The sequence below is a fragment of the Rhipicephalus sanguineus genome, chromosome 1 (assembly GCF_013339695.2).
Source record: "Rhipicephalus sanguineus isolate Rsan-2018 chromosome 1, BIME_Rsan_1.4, whole genome shotgun sequence".
Taxonomy (NCBI): domain Eukaryota; kingdom Metazoa; phylum Arthropoda; class Arachnida; order Ixodida; family Ixodidae; genus Rhipicephalus; species Rhipicephalus sanguineus.
The window spans coordinates 134,328,864-134,346,746 of NC_051176.1; the positions used below are offsets into that span (position 1 = coordinate 134,328,864).

General features: G+C 41.9%; 2 protein-coding genes across 5 annotated transcripts in view; one reads left to right on the top strand and one right to left on the bottom strand.

Moving 5' to 3' along the window:
- Positions 1–6,884: 6,884 nt before the first annotated feature.
- On the bottom strand, positions 6,885–12,561 carry LOC119398610 (translation machinery-associated protein 16). The gene is made up of 6 exons (XM_037665446.2): positions 12,351–12,561; positions 12,151–12,275; positions 12,036–12,073; positions 11,815–11,902; positions 11,424–11,612; positions 6,885–7,061 (listed from the first exon to the last, which is right to left on the bottom strand). Exons 1-6 carry the CDS (start codon positions 12,351–12,353, stop codon positions 6,971–6,973), a joined length of 534 nt encoding a protein of 177 aa, XP_037521374.1. The 5' UTR covers positions 12,354–12,561; the 3' UTR covers positions 6,885–6,970.
- A 172-nt stretch (positions 12,562–12,733) lies between these two features.
- The window catches only part of LOC119398588 (uncharacterized), a 44,176-nt gene continuing 39,026 nt past the window's right edge, over positions 12,734–17,883 (top strand). For 3 of the 4 annotated variants that reach the window (XM_037665425.1, XM_049416573.1, XM_037665439.1), the window contains exons 1-4: positions 12,734–12,976; positions 13,297–13,342; positions 13,556–13,576; positions 13,678–13,700. In XM_037665425.1, coding sequence (XP_037521353.1) covers positions 12,903–12,976; positions 13,297–13,342; positions 13,556–13,576; positions 13,678–13,700 — 164 coding nt within the window. In that variant the 5' untranslated portion in view covers positions 12,734–12,902. The remainder of the gene's footprint in view (positions 12,977–13,296; positions 13,343–13,555; positions 13,577–13,677; positions 13,701–17,883) is intronic. The other variant, XM_037665433.1, reaches the window with a different exon arrangement.

A 17,883-nucleotide genomic window follows, 5' to 3' on the forward strand; every position in this document is an offset into this window, starting at 1 on the left:
GTCAATTTTCATCAAAACCTACGAAGGAATAAGAAAGTTGGCACTGAATGCCACGTCCCCCACCTTAATTTTATTTAGAAGGCCACTGGAAAGAATGATTTCCGGTACGCATCCATTGTTTGTGATGGAGACAGTGATACTTTCCTCACTCTTTCTGAAGAAAGAACGTACAGATTTATTCCACTGGCTAAAGAAGACTGTATAAATCATGTCAAAGAGAGGATGGGTACAGCTCTCCAACACATGTGTCAAGAAGCAAGAAGGATCGACTAGGAGGATGGGGCAGCCTGACTCAAGACCTGATTAAAAGACTGACTGGTTGTTATGGCATGGCTATCCGTGACAACATTGGCCTGACGCAGGACTTGATCAAAAGGCTCACCAGCTATTATGGCCTAGCACTGCGAAGCAACACGGACATCAAAGACATGAAGAAAGCAGTGATGGCCACCTTTCATAATGTTTCATCGACAGATGCAGAACCTTATCACGAGCTCTGTCCTTCCGGTGCCCGCAGCTGGTGCAGGCACCGTGCAGCAGAGGCAGAGGGGAAGCCACAACCTCCACACACGTATAACCTGCCCAACAAAGTTGTTGAAGCATTGCGGCCAGTGTACCAACGCCTGTCTGACCCTCAACTGCAGGCTCGTTGCAGTGGCAACAAGACACAAAATGCCGCTGAAAGCCTTCACTCGGTGATTTGGTCACTAATTTCTAAGCAGCAGCATGCCTCCCACTTCACTGTGGAAGTAGCAGTCCATGAGGCAGTTGCGAGGTACAATGCAGGCAACTTTCAAGCTTACACCAAGATTTGTGCTGCAATGGGTATGCAACCTGGGGCCCTTACCCTCCACAGGGCTGCTAAAAAGACGCTCAGCGAGCAAGGAAGTCATCGCACATGCATGAAGTGAAAGGGCAGAGACGCAAAAGGTTGCCTCTACACAAGGACACCAAGGACTACAGTGCTGGTGCGTTCTAACAAATGCAAACAACTTCGAAAACTTTGATAGGCTTTTTCTCACAAGTGTGTTTTGGACATTGTGCATTGCTCGTGGAAAGAGTAGCACTGGAATGACTGGACCGATTTTGATTCTGTTTCTTTTTCCTGAATCCCTGAACACTGCTTGTGGGTATGACATTCTTCAATTTCTTGTTTATGGCCCAGTTTTTTTTCTAGATCATGATTTGTCCATGACACTGTTTCTGACAATGTGTGTCAGCAGCCATGATGATCTCTAAAAAAAAAAAGAGAATTTACTAAACAATTCTGAGAGTGTCATACCTTGTAGTCTTCTTTTGAGTAAAGATCAACACCATTTGCAGCTTCCTGGCATGTTTTGTTACAGCGCTAGGCTTTCCACGAGCAGACCATATAATTGGACCATGTAGCATGATGTAACCTGAGAACTACTCAAGGTATCATGATGAAACTGCATATTTCCCTATACGAGACACTTATTAGTATGCATGCCAAATTTCATTGCTCTAGGTCAACAAACAAAAAAGTTTTTTTTCAATGCCACCTCCCCCCTTAAGCAGATATATAAATGCAGAGATGCCATTCAGTGTAAAGTATACTCCATTTATTGAATTTTATTTTGTGTCAAAAGTGCAGTGGGTAGATATATGCCTATTTATCGATACCTCAGACGAAACTGAATCGCATTAGGATTACATTACTGTGCCATGTAGCAAAAAAGGGCACCTTGTTCACATACAAAAAGCTAGAGTGACTTTGTAACCTATGTCCAACATTTTACAGTGAAGCTGTGAGTGGCACGTTCACAACTTTTTATGTCGTCGGTAAAAAACCAGTAGCACCATCTATGTCTGAGCATGTGAACATGAACAGAGAAAAGGTACACCTTGAACTTCGTTACAGTGCAACATGACCAGACACCGACAAAAGAAAGGAAAATGAACAACATGGCCTTGTGTTCCTACCTTTTGCTCGTATCTAGTGTTACGCTGTAACGAAGTTCAAGATGAATCCTAACCAACTGGCCCAACTTGCGGTCTTGCTAGAGAAAAGGTAGGCGAGGTCAAGAGGAGCAGTGGAGAATGCAGAGAGGGCACGCAAACTTACGATGCAAAACCTACAGCAGTGACTCTGTTCTCTATGGAATCGTGCATTAAAACGACAAACAGTACCTGAACAGTACCTCAGCGCAGCCTCCTTTTTCAAGTCTGTAGTTCAGTGTGCCTGCTTGTTTTTGGTCTCTGACGAGTAAGGTGCACTCTTTCCAAAATCAGCCCACCCAAGTAGGCATGCCCACCCTACCGATGCATCAAGGAGCCAATCCCAGAGTAAGCTTAATGAGGCTCACATACTCAGAAGCAACACTCATTCCTACTGTCATGAATGGCGAGTAAAGCTGTTGGACACCATGGCATAGGGTGTTCAAAAGGCTCTGTGTTAGGCTTTACTGTCACATCAATCAAGAGTCCAACCACAGTGAATTTATCATGCACTGACCGAACATTATCGCACAATACCAATAAAATGATTGCAACAAAACATGTCAATGTGTACTACGATAATTACAAAGCAGTAATCATTGTTCTTGAATAAAAGAATCATCAACATTTTAATCCAGAGCCGTTCATAATGTGTCTTATTGCAATACTATTTGCCATGATATTCAATAGCTTCGTGTCAGCAGGGATGAGGCATTAAGTGTGAAAAACTATATGGGTACATATTCATGCGTGGCTTGAACCAAGTCCAATAATGAGCTTTTGTGTATCGTTTTGCACATGGACGTACAGTGAGCACGTCCATGTGCAGACAAGGCCTTTGTTCAATACAATGTGAGTTTGCTCACTTGGCTAGCATCCAGTCTTAAATGGACCCCACGTGTGTCTCCCACAGGACTGTTTTCATGCAGTGATATAGTGCTTTGTGCTTCGTCTTGCTCAAGATGGTAGTGGTACAGATTCTTTGCCTCTGTGGTCACTTCCAAAAAAGCTCCTTCCCGACTTCCAGAAGCATGTTTCGGTGTCGGAACACAAATTTATCACACATTTCACATTCTCACATATTTTTAAGAGCTTTTAAAATTCAGACATGTTTTTTTATACAGTGGCCATTGATTAATTAACATCAATTTTGAATGATTAGAGATTCATGCTTCTTTGCCTCAGTACTGTTAAATGTAATTTGTAGTCCTAATCACAGTATTGTTAAGGGTCCCCTCACCAGGCCCCATTACAAGTTTTGGTTGTACACTGAAAAAGGTAAGTTGCCCTCTGGCCAGCATTTTACCAGAATTGTTATTGTTTGTGAAATTCCTTCATTATTGAAGGAGTTTGAAGAAGTTTAATAGCCCTATTACCATGTCATTAGGAGATGTAGTGGTTTGAGGTAAGGAAAAGACTAATTTGTGCAACCCATAAGGGAGCACAGCACAGCGTCATAGGGGAGGAGAGCAATATGCAGAAGAGAAAAAGGAGAGGCCACCTTCTGGGTTGAGTACCCATGCACTACCAAGCACTTGGTCAGGGAGCCCGCTCTCCTCTCTAAGGAAACCAATGGGTGACTAGTGGCACTAGGAATTGAACCCAGTACCTCAAACATCAAAGGCGGGTGCTCTACAGCTTTGCTATCACTTTGGCATAGGAGTTTCAACAGTCACTCTCGCCCTTTGTTAGCACAGGCAAGCAGCGCACGTTCCCCAAGTTCTCCCATGCATCAGAGTGGACGGACCACATCACATGAACATGACAAGCCCTGTTTCTTTTATTTCTCGTTTGCTTTACACGGCACATCGGTGGCATTGCGTCCCGTAATGGACGATTACAAGAAGTCACATTCTATGGTCAGTGACCCAGCACTCATCTCGTGAAATCTTGCAAAAATGACATCACCACTGAGAGTGATTGTCGTAGAACACGGCCCCTGAACATGGGCCATGCTTGTTCGTGTGCAATACCCAAACCTGGTGAGGGTTATGGGTTGAAGTTATGTACTTTCATTCCAAGTGTGCTGAATCTGATTGCCCTAACTGTTGAATGCCTAATTGTGTATTTATGTTAAGGGGGTGAGAGGCCCCATCAGGGAAAAAAACAAAGCTAATTTACAACAGCCATAATGAAACACTGTAGTGAGTCGCTGTACAAGCTCCAGAGTGGCTAGTTGCGAGACACAAACACCTGCCATACTTGACGTATAAAAGTGGAATATGTTTTGAATCTTTTCATGAGAATGCTACCCAGATATTTCATGGGGAAAAAAAGGAGGAACGGTAAGAACAACTACTGCATATACACAGGGCAGGTTGCTTGTCCAATTTGTGGATAGTGGGTGTAGCTGAAAACATTTTGGAGCAGAAAAATAACTATTTCAGCAGCTGCCATCACTTTAGTGGTATGTTGCTAAGACAAGAAAAACATAAAATCTTTATGGAATTTATTAAAGTGTATATTTAGATATGGACTAGAATGAACAAATGTTGCCTTAGCATTAGAAATGTGCTAAAGTAACAGTAGTGCACTAGAAGGCTTCCTAATTAGCAGACTCTGACATTAAAACAACACCAAAAAGGAAACTCGAAACGAACTGATATGAAGAAATCTGCCATGCCCACAGGATTTAGCAAAACAGCAATGTGCCTTTCAATCAGCAGCAGAGAAGAAAACACAGATTACAGCACAAAGTACTTTGCTGTCAGAAGAAAACATGGAATTTATGGAATTTATGGAATTTATGGAATTTATTAAAGTGTATATTTAGATATGGACTAGAATGAACAAATGTTGCCTTAGCATTAGAAATGTGCTAAAGTAACAGTAGTGCACTAGAAGGCTTCCTAATTAGCAGACTCTGACATTAAAACAACACCAAAAAGGAAACTCGAAACGAACTGATATGAAGAAATCTGCCATGCCCACAGGATTTAGCAAAACAGCAATGTGCCTTTCAATCAGCAGCAGAGAAGAAAACACAGATTACAGCACAAAGTACTTTGCTGTCAGAAGAAAACATGGAGCTCGATATAATGTACACCAGCATAAGAAAATTGTTGATATAATGAAAACTTGACCTTTTAAACATTGCGTCCATATACATGTATATTTAACCTGAATATAGCGCAGTATATTTACCTGACTTATTAAAGTTTCATTGCTGCTGCAGTTGAGGACTGAGGCAATAAATTGAATTTAATGTGAGCTCCAATGGCCAAATGATTAAGCTAAGTAGTTTCTTGCAAATGCACCTCTCAAATTGCGTATCATGGGACCGAGTGGCAGATGAAACTTCTGCAATTGTCAGCCGGCATGCTGGTGGACAATTGCAGTAGTACTAAACGTAAGGCACTTTTTGTCATGTAGCCTCCATAGATGAGAAATAGCATGGCACCGCTCATTTCAAGATCCCAGAGAATTGAATGGAGCTGCCCTTGATTTGCTAAAGACCAATTTCAGCTCATTTCAACATGCCATAGTAAAAAGAAGCTGTCTTCACTTTGCCAAAGAAAATGACCGATTCGATGTTTTTACCCCAAACAAGACACCTTCAGTGAGTGCACTGCTCTTACAAAAGTTTTGGTTCAGCAGCCAACAGATATTTCAAAGCTCTTTGCACTTAGCAGACAGCACCGGTGCCTACTCTGCGAAGTCATGCTCGTGCTCTTTTATAAAAACCAACTTGCAAAAGACTTCTGTTTAACCAATTCATGACAGCAACCACCACACTGAATGTTTCTCGATTCTTTGGAAATAATGCATGCATTGTCGCAAAAGTTATACTGCACAATCTTGAGGCCACACTTTGACGCATCATTCGAACAGGTTTTCTCATTCGTCGCTTAAAATGGAGCAGTTTAGGCAATTGCAGCAGCATTCTTGCCAGTGAAATGGTAATCCAGTCTTGGCTGAGCTTATCTTCCCACAGCTGGTTGACCAGCTAAGTTTCTTACAAACCAGTTGAATACTAGCACTAAGCGCATATCAAACTAATTTGCTGTATACTGCGGCCTCTGTGGGAGGCGTTGGCGTAAATGACCAAGTCGAAAGCAAGTCAAAGCTACCGAGACAAAAGTACAAGTCCATCTGCTGCCTGGTATGCATGTACCAAAAGCTCCTAATGCAAACATTTCTAGTTGCTCCTATTAAATTCAACATCCTTGGTCAGGTTAGCTCAAATCACCTGGCGCTCTAAAGGGGCCCTTCAACACTTTTCCAAGTAATGTTCGAATGACTTCCTCAAAAGAGTTTATTGCCTCACAAATCGAGTGCCACAAAAATTTTTAGAATCCGTCAAGTACAAGCAGAGTTACGGGGACTTGTTGCACGCTTCAAGCTCTTTCTCCTTTTGTACCAGTGAGCATGCTGAAAGCTATGCAGGGAGCGGTGACAAGGGGGCAAGAAGATGCATCCATTCGTCAGAGCACGTCATGACCTTGAGCACCTTCTTTGTCTTCGAATGCGCAGCTTACTTTCAGTGTGATCGCGAGCACGCACGTGGCAGCAACTTGCAGCTGCCGCGGTAACTATGCCACTCGCGATGCTCAAATCAGTCTATGACCGTGGACTTTCGGTTTATGGAATCATTTGTCAAGAGAACAGCGAGCAATTTCTAGCCGGCTTAGAAAATTCACTGTAAATTCCAGGCTGCGTGCTGCACTGTCATGTTTGGCTCGCATGTCCTCGGGGACCTCGACTACCGATCGGCAGCATTTTCTAAACAGTCTGAAGAAAGGTGTTGCAGGGCCCCTTTAAGTTCAAGTGCTTAAAAGGCAAAGGGGCCTTCTTTATAGGATGATTGATGGCAGTCAAATAGAAAGGAAGGTCCAACAACCAATGTTGAGTTTGCAAAAATTTGCTACAATGTTTGTGCCAAGTGCAGTACAGGAAAAAAAAAAGTACAACTACGAAGCAATAAGTTTGTGAAGCACATTTATACAGCACATTTGCAAGCTTAAATAAATACAGATATAACAGTCTCAACAAATTAAAAATATTTTCTCTTTCATTGGAGTGCCAGTCGTTCCAGCATGGCCTTGGAGATCGTACGCATGTCTATTTTTGGCAGGTAATTCACGGAGCTTCCATCCCACTCCCTGAAAGTAAGGAAATTTTAAAACACATACTTCAAACTGAAGAAAAGAAGGTGACTTTTAAGGGCTCGTTTTTTCTTTGTTAGACAAAATATTAATGAGAACTAACAGACAATAACAATTGCAAACTGAAGTTACTGCTAAATTTGCACTGAACAGTTTTAAGAACACAACTTGTGCAACCCAGCAGAATGAAAACCTGATATATACAGCAAAACTGTCAGTGCGATTGAACCCCCTCCCATTCCCTCCCCACTGCTAGGAAAAATACAAGGCAATCTCCAGGTAGCACTTTCGAATTTGTACTCCCTCGGCATGCCATTGGTGTTTCTCTAACCACTTTAACTATGAAGCTGACAGATAATAAGCAAGAAAAAAGCATAAGGAAAGATATTTCTAGTTTTTAATTGAGGTATAACAATTATAATGGACAAAAAACAACTTGACCCCAGGGAGAGCTGAACTTAGAACCACTGCATTCTGAACGTGGTGCACGAATTTGTGCTATGGTGGTGGCTCCTCCCCTAATTCACTTTGAGTACTTATGTATGTGTTACTCTGGGGGTGTTAGTCAGCGTACATTGTAGCCAAAGTGGCAAATGTAGAACATTCTTTTTGCCCTGAGCTATCATGTGCCACGTGATCTTTTATGAGCTGGCAGCTGACCAGCAAACCCTTACATGCTACCTAGCGGCAACAAATCTTCTGAAGTCGACAACTTCACTGTGCAAAGAAGGGTAGTCGATTGAGGAGCTCATTCTTGTTAAGATGCAACCACATGAAGCATACAGATAATGTGAAGACACAAGTTATTTGTAGTTTTTAATTGAGCCAAACTCACAATCCCGCATAATGCAGAGGTTGTTGAAGAGGTTGTTGATTCAGCTCCCATTTTGTTATATATATAAGCACCATGCATAAACTAATAACCACAAATAACTTCTGCCATCCATTCCTTCGCGTAGTTTCTGTCAGCTTCACATGATTGTGTCTAATAGAAACTGCTTTGTCAATCAATTCCTCCTCTTCTCAATTAAGCTCCAATAAACTTTTAATGTATGCTTCAATGCAAAGGTCCAAGAATGTTGCTCAAAGTTTCACTTTAAGATCTCTACATATTCTCTTACACCATAACATCAATGTTACCATAACACCACAACATCATTCCACAAAAGGGTGTTCTTGCAACTTTTGCAATTCTCTGCTCATTTATCGTGGCCACACAGGCTGGTACATGACCAAGATTTCATCAACATCTTCATTCAAAAACATATACTGCCCCTGTGAATTGTCAATCGATCCACTTGGTTATTTTACAGCAAGCATACTCAACTATTGGAAAAAGCCTCAAGGCACACTGTAATAATGCAATTTTTTTATTACTTCATGGCTCCTCCTCTTGTCATACAAAATTTTGCCAGCATGTTCTTAAAGACGTATACTTTGTTCACAGAAGGTTTTAGCCCCGCACTCTCTCACTGTAATACTATTTGCGCAAGGACATACTATGGTTCCACCCGTTGCCAGCTCCTGAATGACATGTAAAGGTGGATCACAAGCTAGCGTCTGCTTCTGTGCCACTGCATGTTTGAACTGTATTGGAAAACGTTTCTTAAAAAAGCAGTGGTTGGAGAAGCAGGTGGTCTAGGGCTCCAATGGCCTCAGCAGCCCGCTGTGCCTGGTGGAGGAGCACCACTGGGCCTCATTTTCCTTGCTGGCAAGCCAGGTCTTTCACTGCTCAGTTGTGAATTTTTGCGCCGGAATGTGAGGCGTATTAATTTTGGACGGCCCGAGTATGCATTCCCATGAAATGTGGGTGAGAGTTCGCTGTCCTTTACACCAAGGGCAAGTACCGGCGTAGACAGTTGGGTGGATGGCACGTTTTAAACGCAGGGGCGGATATGCTTCATTTCTCAATGCATTGCCACATTTTGGTTGGTTGCAGTAGTTCCATGCAACAGCACCTGTTCTTCATTTTCACTTGAAGGTTTTATTCACTGTGTGAGAATGCCCAGTGTTTCATCGTGCCAACTTGGGTCGCATTTTGCTTTACATACTACACTACAGAAATAAAAAGCACACTAGCTTGTACAGAATCACAATGGTCGTGAAAGGGACACTAAAGAGAAAAACGATTTTTCTCGTATTGGGAAATTATTCTTTCACAATACCAAAATCACTGCACTTGCAGCCAGAAGAAGCTTTGTAAGCGAGAAAATGCGCAAGAAAATGTGAGTGGCTATGCCGCCTTGAAGTTCCCAGACCAATTGCCGTGATGTCATAGACTTTGATGGCGTCTGCTAGGGCCTACATAGTTTCTAATAGGTGAAAATGAAGTGGGTTGTCCTCTGAGGTGGCCAGAGACGTAGCATACCAATTTTCAGGAAGTTTCTTCAAGCCAATGATGACGAAACACGAAAAAAACTTTTTGAAATCCATGACGTCACGTATTTCAGATTTCAGTGCGAAATTTAAAATTAAAATTTTAAAATAAATCTTTGACCTTAATTTTTCTTTCTATTTGTAAACCTATGTGGATGAAGGTAAGGACAGTAGAGTTCCCAGAGTATAATTTATCAGTTTAAACTGATTTGTTGTTTCACTTTAGTGTCCCTTTAAACTGGGGCGGCAAATTTTAGCATGCAAGTGCACAATTACAAATCCCATAAGCAAGAGTGAAGCAGTCACTAAGTGCAATATATGCTGCTAATTCAGCCAGTCGCACAAGACATGTTTCCATTAAATCTATGGCCTTTAGTCGGTTTGAACATGTGGAAGAACCTTGTCATGGATGTTACTGGTGTGCTTTATTTATTGTACTTTCACACAGACAAACAGACCTGCCTGCATCGCATCATTCAACTGAGTCAGATTGCTACCTTTCACCATGAAATATGACTCTATTATCTGCATAAATTTATGCTGCAATTACCTTCCTCACTCTCCAGCAATATTGTTGGTCAGTAAATCTCTGCAACAGATTTTTTATCACTAGTACAATGCAAGGTCTTTGAGATCAGTGGGCACTTTTAATAATGCTCATAACAAGTGCATCGTACTGTGTAGCGATGTCTCATTCGCATTCATCCCATTACACAATAATGCAGACAATGAACTTTGCTGTAATTTTCTGTTTTAAGCATAGCAGATGCCCATGGAAAAGAAAACACACACACGTATACACACACACAATACTACGAAGTGAACAGGCCATTTAATGCATTTCGAGTGCCCGCTTGGAAAAGGGAAGAAATAGAGAAGGAGTAAAGACAGGAGGATGCTTGTCTCTTCCTTTATTTAGAAAGTGCTGGAAATGCATCATGTTTCACATACCCAACCACCCTAGCTTTCTACATTGAAACAATCATATTTTTGCTTTGTACTGCAAGGTGTATGTCATTTGATCTCCTGCTTACGTAATAGTCAAGGCAGTCTTTAAACAAAACAAGTCAAACACCTTTTTCTTAGCTACGACAAGCATCACAACAACAAATGTAACCTGCCGCGTCTTGTACGATAGCAAACTTTGGTAGATTAACTTGCTGATAAAAAAAATTCTGAAGAGGAATCTAATTTATTCAGAAAAGCAAAATAATAATAATTATTATAATAAATCTCTGCCAAGAAGTGCTATTATAATGTAAAGGTATATCACTGTGATTTTATTCCTATCTTTTGATGTGAAATTAATGTACTCACTGACGCAAAAGTGGGCGAGGACGCATTCAGTTTTTTGAACAGCCCAGTTGAATGCTCTCTTCATTCACAGAAGACCCAGTTTGTTTGCTCTTAAATTGAATAGTTGCTTTTTCGTGTTTGTACCTCTAGGTCTGCTTACTGCATTTAAGATGACAACATTGCAAAGGAGATATCAAACAATTTTGACATAAGAATACCACCCACACTACAGAGAGTGTAGTAACATTCGGATTGCATGTTCATGGGAGCCCTGTCCACATACCGGGGATGTATTCTTGACACAAAAAATGTGTTTCATGGCCTCTTTAAAGATGTCTTACATGTCCTTTGTAGTCATTCGATGTGCCATACCACGCAATGTGACAATCCATGCTTACTAGCTTACCAGAGAAAAAAAAAGGCACAATATCTGAGGTCAGTTAATGTGTCAATAGTGGGCCATTCGGTTAGGTAGGTACACTGTGCAACAACCGACAAACTGTGTATAAGGTGCACTGCTAATTCATCTGTTCCCAAGTCCTATCATAGTTTCATGTTGCGGCGTCAGAAGTGCAATAAACTGTGTAATCGCCATGTGGACATAGTGTAGAGGTTGGTTGTACGGTGACATCCAAAAGCACACGAAGTTGAGAAGCAAGAAAAGGTAGACAGATGCATCAAACTTACACGAAGAGCTTGAAAGCATCTGGCGAGAGCAAGTCTGGTGCTTCAATGCCACATGAATTGTAATTTCGGATTTCATTCTCAAGGGTGATCTTGATGGCATCTAACCGCCCTTTGAACTGAGTGACGGTGCCACGGATGCGTTCGATGTTATCGACGTGCTCAAGCTCCCCGTCAAAACGCCGAAAGTACCTGCAAGTGTGAGGAAGAGAAGGAATAACTTTTCTCGATGGATGTGACGGTGCGACAGGCCATAAATGCGTCCATTAAGCGTCAACAACATTGAAAGTAACAAACACGCTGCTGCTTCAGCGTGGATTTTGGCAGCGCTCATATAACAAATCTTCCGTTCATCAGCCTTTGGCCAAGCAATAAACGGTAATGCGAGACTTGCCTTTCAATCAACGCGTCAAACTCTGCTGGGGACAGTCGGTCAGCCTCAACGGTCGAAAGGTTCTCGCGAAACCAGGCAAGCTTCTCGACTGAAATGGAGCGATCAAGGAGTCAGCTATGTGGCTGACTGGGCATGTTGGTAATCCATACTGAACATAAACGTGCTTGCGTTCACGATGTTGATTACTGTCGATACAAACTCAATCAAATGGATCAACTTACGCTTGTTCTTCAGCTTGAGTGCCAACTGCTTTTTTCTACTGCAAAACAAAACAAGGGTATTAACAATGTTTGCTATGCACTGCTGACGCATGCCCATTAAAGAAAGTAGCCTTACGTAGTGATTTTGCTGTTGTGAATTTTCTTCCTAGCCATCTGCTGAGCCTTTCGGCTGTTTGGATGCACTGGCCTCGACGTTCTGGCTTGTATGCGCCTCTTTTTCTCTGCTTGATTAGCCTTTGGCTGCAAAAATAATGACGGTGAGAAACGGACTAAAACTTGCACGCTTATATGAACCACTAGCAAACGAAACATCACCATTGCGCTTTGAATCTTCGGCGAGATGGCACCTCAAACTACCACTGAACTGCTCAAACTACGGAAAGCAAGAAACCTGAACGCGGGTACTAGAGAACGACCACACGACAACAATACGGCAGGTGCACAAGTAAAGTGTACTCTAGCACAAGGAAACGATCGTGCGGCCCATGACAGCACGTGCACCACGAATGCGTAGGCGCGTTTCGGTTTGCTTTCGGCTAGCAGGCAGGCTTACCGGCTAGTAACTAGACAAATAATACTCACGTTAGTGACGTTTTCTTTTTTTCAAATAAAAACCCTAGTTCGGTTTGTCAAGTGGCGCCATCCGACGAATGGTGGGATAGGCGACGGCAGCGCTCGAAGTGGTCATATACAGGAAGCTTCCGATACTCCATTTGTGTTTGCGGGAAAGCCGCCGAGCTGGGGTGCAGAGTTCGCTATTTGTCTCTACCTTTAAGCATAATGTTGTGGCTCTTACTACGTGCGATTTTATGCTCACCATTACATACACTCAAGAGTTATGGTGGCATTTGGAAAAAGGGGAGTTAGATGATCGCTTACAATTTGAAAGGAATGGGCTCTTGTTTCAGCTATTGCTGTAGAGAGCAAAACAAGCGAGCTAGGTAAGCGAACATGATTTGCGTGCGATTTCTTGAAATGCTTGCAAGTATCGCATGAGTCTGCAGTGTTTATCCCTGCTACATTAGTAATATCAGTCCTACAGTTTTTCTTTGGTAATGGTTGACGGCTGCTTCGTCCATATGAGCGCATAGTTTCCTTTGCACGCTGCTAGCATATAGAGCAGTTATCTCTATATGCATATGCTAACACCATCTTCGGTAGGCGTGACAGTAGCTGACTCTGCCTTAACTTTACAGTTGTAACGAACTTTCCTGACTTTCTTCATTGCGGTTTCGGTAACTACCGTATTTTATATTGCCAGGCATGTCAAACCGGCCGGTTATTTCGATACGTCGAGCCTCATCGAAGTAAGTAACTTTTTCCAATCGTGAACTTTTTTGTTGTAATTAAAAGCCCATGTTGAAGTAAATATGTGTTAGTACCTCATGAAGTTCAGTGCTTTAGCCAATTTTACAATCGCCAAGTCGGTAGTGTCATATCATAGAATGTGGTGTATATATATATGTGTGTGTATATATCTATATATATATATATATATTTTTTTTTTCTTCATTTTGCAGTTTGAAACACTTATTGATGAGGTAAGCTACTCATAACAATATGCACCTCCATTTATCTCTATAAACGCATAATTAATTGCGGAAAAATGTATCTTACGTTTGTAATCACATTCCTATTCCAGCAGTCGACTAGCGAGCCCAAAAGGTAAGCACATAGGCTCTTCCTTCAGTGATTACACTTCTTATCATAACCCTTCTTACCAGCATGGTCACTAGATATGTCGCAACAAAGTCCCGTTGTCATCAATGCATCTTCATCACCAACCCCTCCTCTTAAGCAGCAACATATATACAAACAAGTTCCACATTCTAAGATAAAAAAAGATTGTCAGTGAAGCAGTGGACGATTTCAACCAGCCGAACCAGGTTAGTATGTGTCGGCAGGTTGCTTCTCAAAATTTCTGCTATGCATCCATTTGAAGTATCAGAATTCTTTTTGACACTTGTACTTTGCTGGGGGGGTGCTTTAACACTAGAAGCACCTATTTACGACATTTTATCTTTCTCCTTTTTTTTTCTGTTGGTACATTTGCTATGACCTCAAAACTAATTATTTTGCTTGGCCCACAATTGGTGTGGACCACACAGTAAGGTGAAGTAGCTCATGGTACAGAAAAGGCAGGCGTACAAAACGTTGACACAAGAATAGCAAAAAGCAGAGCACAGACACAATGTCTTGTGTTGGTGTTTTGTACGCCTGCTTTTTCCTGCCAATAGGAATCTCTGCTACGCCACCTATTATTGTAGGTAGCACAAATTTTCGACAAAGACTCAAACAAAGAACAACAAGCCATTAGCGTCAGTGGGCTTGTCATTCCTTGTTTTTATGTTTTGTTGGAAATTCGCAGCACTACCAACAATTATAGATCAATACCAACTAGCTCAATGAAACTGTCTGTTAAGTCACTCAGATTTATATGGACCTGATGTGCCGAAGTTTTCAAATGCACAATGCTGCAACCAGGAGGCATATTCTGTAAGAGTTGACTAAGTGGGCTTCACATTTCACAGTATGCTGACTGGATAGTGCTCGAGAGCTGACGATTCACTGCTATAGAGCCCTACACTGTCAGTGTGGGCTTAGCGGACTTTTGCACAATACCATACCTGGTGGTGCATACCGAAGTTTGGAGTGTTGTGCAGGTTGCAGCTCTCCACACCAAGTTACGCTGTCATAAGTCTGCTGCAGTGGCTCAGTGGTTACTGTGCTTGGCTGCTAACGTGAAAGCCGCAGGTTCAGTCCAGACTGGTGGTGGTCGCATTTTGATGGAGGCGAAATGCTAGACTCCCGTGTACTATGTAACGTCAGTGCATGTTAAAACAACCTGGGTTTAATTATTCGGAGCTCTCCACTGAGGCATGTCTCATAATCTTATCATGGTTCTGGCAAATGAAACACCAAAGGTTATTATTTACACTGTCATCTGGATGTACAGTCGATCTCTGTTGCTTTGTTGATATGTTCAGGCTACACGTATTAGTTTATTTAGATGCTCATATATTGTGCCTCATCTTATCAAGAGTGTGCAGCAATGTTTGCTTAGCCATGCATAAAGTTTGAAGTATATGTACAGTTGCATTCACATGACAGTCTGGGTAGGGTGTTTTTTTTTATTATTTAGTAGCTGCCATATACATGACATAGGGATATCTTTTATGTAGGCCCATGCAGTGGCGTGAACTGTTGTAAAGTGCTTTGCAAAGAGGACAAGCCAAACAAATTTGACTGTCATGGTACAAACAGCCAATTACAGCATTAAGTCATGGGGATGTAGTATATAAACCTATGGTGTTTCTTATTGGGAGACCTGGAGTGGCCACCAAAATCCGGGAATGAGCACCCAAGCCAAACCTGCGAATGGAATACAGGAATGCGCTGTGTGAGAACATATCGAAAGTTATTTATGCACACGTCACTTAAACTGGTTCTGGAAACTATTCCTGCTTTTGCTTCGTACATTTCTATGGCAGCCTTGGTTGCAACTTGAAAAGGGCTACCAAGGTTGCACACAAAATGACGGAAATGACGTAAACTGTTCGTCCTATTTTTGCCCGAATTTGTGATTTGGCAGCAGAGTAAGTGAGAGTGATGGGGAGTGAGTTGTTCTGAAATGACCATTGGAACGTACAAACCCACTCCAGATCAACCAGTGAAAAAAGGATTTGCTGCCGCTGAGCAAAAAATTCTGCTCTGTACCAAACAGAGAGAAACGTCATTAGATGTGCATTTAACCCTTTGTAGGTCTGGCTATCTTTTGGCACGATGATATAAAAGCCGGCTGTGGTATATTGATATAAACTACAATAGTATAAAACAAGTTTCATCAAAATCAAGCCAGTACTTTATTGAAAAAAAGTGGGACACATATGTCCCACTGACTCATGAGAGTGGTTTCAAAAAGTGGGAAAACATTGTCCCACTGACTCATGAAGGCACCGTCTTGAAATTACATCAACAGATATTTGGGATGAAACGGCCAAAGCAAGGGGCACAGAGTTGCACTTCTCAACTTGGGCAGAGGAACCTTGTCCGCACCTCACTGGCAGCAGTAGAACACCAGTTGCACCTGCGCCTTTTATGAGCCTTCATAGCGCTGTGGTCTGTTCCTGTAAAGCTCACTTCACCGCATGCTCCAACCTTTTTTTTTTGTTCATTTGCCTGTCTTTTCTTTGGGTGTCAAAATTGTCAAGTACAAAGGTTGTCCCTGAATATGTGCCCACTTTTCAAGAGGTATATGATATCAAGAAAAATATTTCCACGCACCATTATCCAAAATTACGCTGAGTGATGAACGTTGCAATTTCGCAGGGGATTCTGTTTCTATGCATTTATTGGTCAACTTATTGCGCAAATTTACAAAAACACATAATGACTGCGAGCTAAAATAGCCTGTCTGAAAAGCCGGAAAAAGAGAAAATTATCCAGCATTTTGATTGGTAGATTCTTTCTATCTGAAGAAGGAGGAAAATTCAGAAGCTATCGTAAAAATGATCATCATTGTAACACTACTTCTACCCTTCGAAAGCATGGTAAAAAAATTTTGCTCGAGATTACGAAGACTTAGGTAATATATGAGTGACAGCGTTGTGCGAATTGCAACGGGTAATGTGGGAGAAAATTTTTTCTGCAGATGGAAAAGTGGGACGTATGTGTCCCGCTGACGCACAAGGGGTTAAAGATCAATCATGCCATGATACGGTGCTAGCAAAGAAATAAATGACCAGCATGTCAAACGATTGGGGCCACAGCATTCTTTATGAGCAATATTTCTGTGCATAAATGCAAAGGCCAGGAACACAATCGCATATTGTTCAATGGCCCCAGCTGGGTCGTGATCTTGTACACATTCTGGAATAGAACATTTTATTGTGCCACACAGGATCGGTCGAGGCTCGTCTGACAGTCAGATGTGAGAACAACAACCGGAAAAGGCAGTGCTATCAATAATTTTGTCCTCTGCTAGGCACAGAACAGACGGAGACACCGTTCTGTATGATAGAACTGATATGCAACAGATTCCAGATGGGCTTCAGTTCGATCGAAACATAAGCACTCGGGCCAGAGAAACAAATTAGCCTGCTTTGTGTCTGGCTTAATCCAATCCCGCACTGACAGTTTGTGAAAGTGGCCACCAGCGCCACACCAAACGTCTCATGAAACTGCGACACCACCTAGCACCCAATCAAGACATTAACACAAATAAATTGTTAAAATCATCGCAGTCTTCAATTTCAAGCTTTGAAAAACAATGCTCAAAATATTAATATTAAGTTATAATAATTCTATGTTTCTTAATGTGTTCAAATGATTTCTGAATACATTATACGGTCCCCCAACAGACGATCAAAACGTGATGTATTCTTTCGGGATGCTTCCCCTTTGCCTATTAGCTGTTTGCTCCCTCTCATTCTCTCGGCAAGTTGCGTTCCCATTTATCACAGAACGCGTACAAGATTGTGCCCCTGGGTAATGTGCATTTGCTGCATGAGCATGTTTATGTCCTGCAGTTCAACGGTAGTAAGCATCGACTTTCACTTGACGCATTCAGACTAGCCATACTCTGTCGTAGTGGTAATGCATTGGCACTGTGAAGTGACTCGCACCAGAAGAACTCAGACTTGTCATAATCATTCACAGTTCTAACACGTTAGCTACCCTTCCTTTATTAGTTCATTGCATGATTGTCCACAGGCCTCTGTTCTGGATTAATGCACTTTAAGTGAATCGTATAGTATATTGATTCAGCTTCTTGTTGCAGCTTGATATTGTGTGACTTGAAAATGGCAGCTCAGTGAAACGGTGCCTAGCACTTCTTGTGCACAGCGTA